Consider the following 8,322-nt stretch of genomic DNA (forward strand, 5'->3'; position numbering starts at 1 on the left):
GCATCCTGGTGATCATTTCTATGAGGCGGGAGGCAGATTTCTTGGTAGCTGTGTCCCTCATCCTTTCAGGGGACCACTTTCCCTTTGTCCGACCCTAGGAAGGTGTTTGAAGTATGTGTTAGAAGGCAGAGCTCCGGGTTTGGCAGCCCTGTCCGTTTCTTCAAGAACCTGTAGGCTCGTTTTTCATTTTCTCCCCTGGGAAAAAAAATTGGTAGAATGTATTTTACATGCTACCTGTGCTTTGTCCTGTGCTGCCACCAAATGTGACCCTGTAATGCCATCTGTCAGCACCTTAGTGCTGCTGGTCCCCAGACCACCACTCGAAGCTGGGAAGTGCAGCAGGGACATGATGGATCGTCCCCTCGCTCTGCTGGGCTAAACAGCTCCTCGGGGGTGGGGGTGTCAAATGATGGGGTCTGGGAGCAGGTGGGCACACAGTGGTGGCAGCATTCAAATACATGAAAACCAGTGGTTTCAGAGTTCCCTGGCAGGCTAGCAGTTAAGGATCTGGCGTTGTCATTATGCCTTGCGTTCAACCCCTGGCCTGGGAACTTCCACGGCCAGAAAAAAAAAAAACCCACAAAAACACCTAATGGTTTCACGGCACAGTGGGACAGATGTGTATGAGTGTGTTCGTATGAAGGAATGAGATCTTGATTCAAAGTCGAAAATTATACTACTTTATTATTATTTTTTCCCTTCAGGACCTGGTGTGAACTATTCAGGGTGTCAGATCACGTGGGCTAAGTTTTGCAAAGTAAGCAACTGTGTGAATTAGGGGAGGGGGAGGGGTGCACACCTGCGGGGTCTCAGAAGGCTGGGGGGGCACCCAAGGGTAGGTGCGCCTGAGGTTTTGCTGGCACCTCGCCCCGCGGAAGGGACAGCCTGGGATGGTTGAGGGACTTGGTTTTCCTGTTATTCTTTTCTCCAGGAAAACATGGCTGGCAAGGGCTTCTCCTTCTGGGTCTGGCTGGACAATATCATTGACCTTGTGAAAAAGTACATCCTGGCCCTTTGGAATGAAGGGTAGGTCGAAACACAAGTCTGGCAGCGTACACAGGTGTGACAAGTCCCCCACTCTTCCAGCAGGCTGGTGGCAGAGGAACCCTCAGCCCAAACCTTGTTGTCTTCCAGGTACATAATGGGCTTTATCAGTAAGGAGAGGGAGCGGGCCATCTTGAGCACCAAGCCCCCAGGCACCTTCCTGCTGAGATTCAGTGAAAGCAGCAAAGAAGGAGGAGTCACCTTCACTTGGGTGGAGAAGGACATCAGCGGTAAGCTGGGCTGGTCCCCACCCACCTGGTAGCTTATGGGTGGCTGCTGCCTTGACTGCTGCTAGTGTCAGGCACCTGCTGCCCCCTGGTGGTCAGAAATGGCCTCAACCCGCTGCCTTAGGCTTGGGAAACACATTTGAGTGACTTTTCTCCAACTTCTGCCAGCTGGAGGGTCGGTTTGCCATTTCATTTCACTTGGTCCAGGAGCTAATATTTGCCTAGAAATTTGCAACTTAAATTTTCTTCATCTCCTTTTTACTTCCCCTGTTAACATAGCTTATGTAAGTGATGATTCAAGTGTATTAACCTGTGACCCAACTGGATCGCTTCTCTCAAAGCCAGCTGGACATTTCCACAGTGCCAGGTGACTGGGAAAGCTATTCAGGGCCTCAGGCACTAGGTTGGCATAAGTCTGTCCCCCTTGCGGGAAAAAATAAATCCCATAGTTTTCTTGGAGCTCACCTAGTCTTTGCCTCCCATATCCCATGGCAGGTAAGACCCAGATCCAGTCGGTGGAACCGTACACCAAGCAGCAGCTCAACAACATGTCGTTTGCTGAAATCATCATGGGCTATAAGATCATGGATGCTACCAACATCCTCGTGTCTCCGCTGGTCTACCTCTACCCTGACATTCCAAAGGAGAGGCGTTTGGAAAGTATTGTCGGCCAGAGAGCCAGGAGCATCCCGAAGCTGACCCAGGTAGTTGTTGATTTTCCGCAATAGGCATTTCATTCCGGGGAAAAGCAGGAAATGGTAGGATCCTTGGAGGATGGGATGGGTCAATGCCTGAAGAACCTGGTCATCTTTATTCCTCTTTTGGGGAAAGAACTCTGTAGTGAGTGCTTTTGGGGGGTGGCTGATGGCACAGGGAGCCCCATCTAAAGGGGGAGACTGCATGCAACACCCAGGCATTCCTCAGACACTGCCGAGAGGAAGTTCCCATTGTGGCTCAGTGGTAATGAGCCCAGCTAGGATCCACGAGGATGTGGGTTTGATCCCTGGCCTTGCTCAGTGGGTTAAGGATCCAGCGTCAGCATGAGCTGTGGTGTAGTTCGGCAGCTGTAGCTCCAATGTGATCCCTAGCTGGGAAACCTCCATATGCTGCAGGTTCGGGCCTAAAAAAGAAAAAAGAAAACATGGCAGAGAGAATTCGGGGACAGGATTCTTTGGTAACAGGACGCCCAGCCAGTGCAGCGCTTCTTACCTAGCAGAGGCTAGAAGGTTTGCAACTCAGACTTTAGTCTAGTGTGTTTCCTTTTCCCGATCACTGAACAATGTAGGCAGCATCAGGTGGGACAAAGAAAGGCCTTCTGGAGGAAATGAGTGTTAGCAGCCTTGGAACACGGTTTGAGAGCAGAATCTCGGGAGAGGGGTAATTGAAGGGGCAGATGGCAACGGGTGGGAGGGGCATGGAATTGCTACCTTGGACATGCAGCTGTCGAAAATAAGGTTTTCTTAGGGAGGTCCCTGGTGGTCTAGTGGTTCGGACTCAGGGCTTTCACCACTGTGGCTGGGTTCAAGCCCCGGTCTGGGCACTGAGATCCACACCAAGCTGCTGCACGCCATGGCCACGCAAAAGGGGAAATTGGTTTTTTTTTTTTAACGTGCAAGAGCACATTCATGTGCTTGTGTAAGTTATACATAAATGGTTTCACACGTTTAAACCCGTGTGAGCTCTGGCACCATCCTCAGTGTGGAGGGCAGAGCCCTCTAGTCTATTCTCGGTTCTGTTTGGAGCTCAGATCTGGGTTCTCTGTCTGGATCCTGACGAGGAGACGATAATTGGCCATTGTTTTTATTAACTTCTCTTCATCTTCTCTTACCGTGACCCTCGGAGGTTGGCCGTCCCGGCCCTGGCTGCTTTTGAAAAACCTTGGTTTTGTACCAATAGCTCTCACACACACACCCAGCAGCCTCCTTCCCACTTCTTCATGGGCATTCCCTCTGAGGAGCCTCGGGCTGAGCAGAATGAGCCTTGGCGGAGGGAACTGGAGCTAACAGGCGACTGACTCTCTTTTTTCCTTTGTTCTGGGGCCACGTCTCGGTCACAAGGGCACTTCCCGTCTGCCGCTTATCTCGCCTTGCACGCTGCGCTTCGGTTGGGAGATCTGTTTATCAGCCCCTGTCACCCTGCCCTGTGCCTTCTGCGGAAGGCACTTGGGTCCACGTGCTGGTCCTCGGACTGACGTGGCTTTCAGGGCCCACGCTCCCGGTCTGAGGCTGCGCCCCCCCATTCGTGGCCACCCCTCCTGTGTGACTGGGAGGCAAGGCCCTTTCCTGCCTGGACGCATCAGTGTTTCCTCGGGGCCGAGGCCGCCCTCAGGGCCCGGGGTGTGGTGTGAGGTGTGAGGTGTGGGGTCCTCCAGGGCTGAGCGTGCAACCCCTTCCTCGGGTTCCATCGTGGAGGTTTGAGCGTCTCTAGAAGGTGGATTATCTTCCCAGGACTCTTCCCTCCTCTTCACTCAGTATTTCCTCATGGCTTGAGGGAGAGAGTCCCCAAGAGAAATGACACATCCCTTATCTTACAAATTAGATAAAGGACATTTACGACCTGGTACGGAGCCATAAAGCAGCTTTTTCGTCTTCGTTCTCCTTTGCTTCTCCATCTTCGTTCTCCTTTGCTTCTCCCTTGGCAGCTCAGGCCAAAGCTGTTTTGTCTCAGCACCATTGCTCACTGGGGGAATTAAAACCTTTTCTGTCTTGGGCCCCTCCGTCCTGGGCCCAAGTGGATTTATAAGACACCAGAACCCTGCCTCAGTAGCTTCTTTGGATTTTGTACTGAGTTAATCTGTTTCTTGGCCAAAAATAAACACAGACGGCGGTCTCAGGGCCCCTTGGCGACGCTTTTTCTCAGGCTGTCGTACTTTCTGATCCCTCAGCCTCCCAGTAAGCCCCAAGCTTGATAACCGTGCTTCTCTCAGCCCACCCCACCCCGCCACCTGCCTGCTAAGTCCCATGTTCCCCCAAAGCCTCCCAGTCCCATGCCACTGTCTCCAGGGTTCCTTGAGCTCTTAGCATCAGCATTTAGCCCTTAATTTCACTTGTTTCAGTCCTCACATTTCTAACTCTCCTGTGAATAAGGATACTAAATGGCAGAGATGGGCTTCTCCCTCCTACACATGAGAGAGGAAGGGCCTTGCCGAGACCCCTTAGCCGCTGAAGAGAGAATGAGGCCTGGGCCTCCTGTCTGCCAGACCAGAGCCGATTGCTCCACGCGACAGCCTCCCTGTGGAGGGGCTCTTCTGGGTGATGCAGTTGTCCAGCAGGGGCCTTTCTAATCCCCTCACCTGACAATGCCATAGGGACAGACAAGTCCTGAAAGGAACAGAAACTGTCGTCGCCCCCCCCCCCCACCTCCCCCAGCTTCGGCACTGCATTAACCCTTTCCACCTGCTCTTCACCGCTGCGGTACCTGAGCAAGACATGGTGCCCCGACGACGTGGGCTCAGCCCTGCATGAGGAGAAGTTATCTAAGAGATACAGCCAGGCCAGAACCTAATCCTCAGACCACACGCAAGCAGTTAAACTCTTTACCTGAGCTGAGGGAGGGAGGAACACCCGGCCGCCCCTCCTCTGGGCTCGGGGACAAGGTGCCAAAGCGTCTGGGACATCAAAGCGTGTACAGGGAGGGCGGGCAGGTGAGCTTCCTCCGAGGGAAATGGGAGTTCCAGACAATCTCTGGTCCAGGATGGAGTGAGTTTCAGGTCAGCATTGGGGAAAGGCTTCCTCCTGCCCGGGACCCAGGGTGGAGTCAGAATCAGTGAGCCTGAGTTTTCTCCTTCCCAGGTGCTGCCCCATACCTGAAGACCAAGTTCATCTGTGTGACACCGTAAGTGGCTTCTCTTCCTGATTTTGCCTTCATTTCTAACGTCCTCAATTACCCCTGGGAACAGGCCACTGGGTGAGAGAACTCTGGTGAGGGGTTGGAACCCTCGGAGCTATGGTCGGTATTCAAAGTGACCTGGTGTGTTTAAAAAGCTTGAGCTTGTATTTTTTTTGTTTTTTTTTTGTTTTTCTTTTGGAGACCAGAGTTTGATGAGCTTGTGTGTGTGTGTTCTGTTCTTCTTTTTTTTTTTCCTCCATTGTGTCTTGTCAACCCGGCCCTTTCCGCTCCTACTGCTCCCCGTTTCCTACAGAACGACCTGCAGCAATACCATTGACCTGCCGATGTCCCCCCGCACTTTAGATTCATTGATGCAGTTTGGAAATAATGGTGAAGGTGCTGAGCCCTCAGCAGGAGGGCAGTTTGGTGAGTATCCACTTGTCCCTGTGATGCTCCCGCTTACAGAGCCGAGCTGGGCACCTGGATTGGGAGCAGGTGTTTCAAGCAGCGCTTTCCCATAGAAACGGCACGCATGCCCCCTGCGGGTGTCCATTTCCTAGTAGCTGCGTTAAAAACAGTAAAAAGGAACAGGTGAGGTTCATTTTAAGAATGTATTTTCTGTAGCCCAGTAAATCCAAAATAGTAGTAGCACTTCCACATATTCCAAAAAAATGACGTTTTTCCTTTTTTTTTTTTTTTGCTTTTTAGGACCACACCTGCGGCATATGGAAGTTCCCAGGCTAGGAGTCTGAATCGGAGCTACAGCTGCCAGCCTACACCACAGCTCACAGCAACGCCAGATCCTTAACCACTGAGCAAGCCCAGGGATCGAACCCACATCCTCATGGATACTTGTCGGGTTTGTAACCCACTGAGCCACAATAGGAACTCCCTGAATGAGGGTTTTTTATTTTTTGTCTTTTGTCATTTTAGGGCCGCACCTGGGGCATGTGGCGGTTCCCAGGCCAGGGGTCTAATCGGAGCTGCAGCCTCCAGCCTGTGACACAGCCACAGCAACACAGAATCCAAGCCATGTCTTCGACCTACACCACAGCTCACGGCAATGCCAGAACCTTAACCCACGGAGCGAGGCCAGGGATCGAACGCTCAACCTCATGGTTTCTAGTCAGATTCGTTTCCGCTGTGCCACTACGGGAACTCCTTTTTTTTTTTTTTTTTTCCTCACTAAGCCTTTGAAACCCACTGGGTGTTTTACAGCCACCGCCCCTCTCAGTTTGGACTGGTCACATCTCAGGTGGCTCCAGGCTGCTGCATTCCACAGGGCAGCCTTAGATCTTCTGTAAACATGGAGAGTTGGGAATGAATTAAGGTAGGAAGGAGGCTGAGAGCCCTCCCACAGTGCTGTAGGAGGAGAGTGAATCTGGATTCTCTGAGCTCCTCTTGAGCACAAGGGGCCAGAGACTGGATGGCAGGGGCGGCCTGAGCCTCTGTCCCCACCCCCACCCCCCACAAGGCCAGGGGTGCGCGCCCTGCCAGCCGTCGGGCTCAGGCGACTGAACCAGCTCTCCCTGTGTGTCCCCCGCAGAGTCCCTCACCTTCGACATGGAGCTGAACTCGGAGTGCGCTACCTCCCCCATGTGAGGAGCCGAGGACAGGAGCTGCAGAGAGCGATGACAAGGCACCTCCCCGCGGTCCACCACCCCTTAAACAGCCCCACCCCAGATCAACTCAACTCCCAACTTTGTGGTTCCAGATTTTCTTTTTTTCTGTCTCCTACTTTGGCTATCTTTGAGCAATCTGGGCACTTTTTAAAATAGAGAAAGGAGTGAATGTGGGTGATACGCTTTTATCTAAATGCAAATAAGGATGCGCTCTCTGAGACTGTGATCAGGGGAGGTGGAAGGGGTGGTGAGAGGAAGAAAGAGGAAATGTCTTTTTTGTCCCCCCCTCCCTTCTCAGCAGCTTGTTGTTGTTGTTGTCAGACAAGTGCCTCCGGTGCCAGCGGCATCCCTCTGCCCCTTTCTGTAAGCTAATGCCACAGGCTGCCTCTCGCTACATCCTCCTGGCATTGCACTTTTATCCTTGCTAATGTCCAAATAGAAGATAGGACTTTTAAAGCCCCTAAGTTTCTTTTTAAACTGATACAAAAATTTTTTTTTAAAGGGCAAAAAAAACACTGCATCGGCGTAGCATTTTCTATATTTAAGAAAACTCAGTTAGTAGCCTCCTTGGTGCTTTAGCCATTCAGCTTTCTTCAGGCTGATAATTTATATAAACTTCGACATGAGCTTCAGGTCCAATCCTTAAAAAGACATCTGAAGATGTGGCTTAGCATTTGGTTTTGAGATAGGAAGGTTGAAGGAGACCCTAAACGTTCTAGACTTTTTACGAACCAGGTTTTTATTTTTCCCTTTAACGTGTTGGCCTATTAGTAGGTGAGGCTGGGCAGAGGGGCCCTTTCTCCCTGGACTTTGCTCCTGTCTCCGAGCCTGGGTGGCTTCTGTGGGTGCCTTACAAGGGACAGATGATTCTCCCTGCCCCTCCCCAACCCCCTCTTGTGGCATGGCTTCTTCTAGTGTCTAAAGGTCCCTTGTCCCGTTTGCTTTAGGCATCCTGGTCTCAGGACCTTCTGGAAAAAGAGGGAGAGAGTTACAGGTTGAAGACGACTCCAACTATGGGGCCCCAGTCAAGGGTCTAGTTGAGCTCAGGGAATATGGTTCTTGTTCCAGTTTCTTGGCGATTTTCAGAGGCACCTGTAATCACTTCTTCACTTGGTTAACCCAGGGGGCAAAGGCTTAGTGATAAACCTCGGGTGAGGGAGTGGGCACCCCAGCCTCCCTGCAGCGCTGGTGACTATCTCTCCTCTACCCCCCGCCCCAGGGCCCCAAGATGAGGCAGAACAACTCGCATTTACTGTGCATCTCAGAACACTTAGTAGCATGCAAGGTGGTCTCTGACATGGGGCTTCCTCAGACCCAAAGGCATGGCTAGATGTGGGTGGTCCAAGACCGCCTTGTCTCAGTTGACCAGAGTTTCTAGGGAATTCTACTCATGACACCCAAATTCGCCAGTTTTTGAAAGAAGGGGGTGAGACCCTCTAAGACAAACAGGGGTTGATAAGTAGTGGGGAGCAGTCCCCCTCCCTGCAACACTCTCTAGGTTGTAATAAGCTTAACTTCAGGGACCTGGGGAAGGATCTGGGCTTCGCTGGAGTAGAAATTGTAAAACCCTGTGGCTTTTAGGTAGCATGTGTATCTGGTTT

At 51.8% G+C, this 8,322-nt stretch overlaps 1 protein-coding gene across 1 annotated transcript in view; it reads left to right on the plus strand.

Moving 5' to 3' along the window:
- STAT3 (signal transducer and activator of transcription 3) overlaps nt 1–6,728 on the plus strand; it is a 63,776-nt gene extending 57,048 nt beyond the window's left edge. Inside the window, 8 exon segments of the mRNA NM_001044580.1 lie at nt 705–757; nt 932–1,026; nt 1,135–1,274; nt 1,767–1,915; nt 1,918–1,978; nt 5,063–5,105; nt 5,413–5,525; nt 6,646–6,728. Of these exon segments, the coding sequence (NP_001038045.1) occupies nt 705–757; nt 932–1,026; nt 1,135–1,274; nt 1,767–1,915; nt 1,918–1,978; nt 5,063–5,105; nt 5,413–5,525; nt 6,646–6,701 (710 nt within the window). The 3' untranslated portion in view covers nt 6,702–6,728.

This window comes from Sus scrofa, chromosome 12 (assembly GCF_000003025.6).
Source record: "Sus scrofa isolate TJ Tabasco breed Duroc chromosome 12, Sscrofa11.1, whole genome shotgun sequence".
Lineage (NCBI taxonomy): Eukaryota > Metazoa > Chordata > Mammalia > Artiodactyla > Suidae > Sus > Sus scrofa.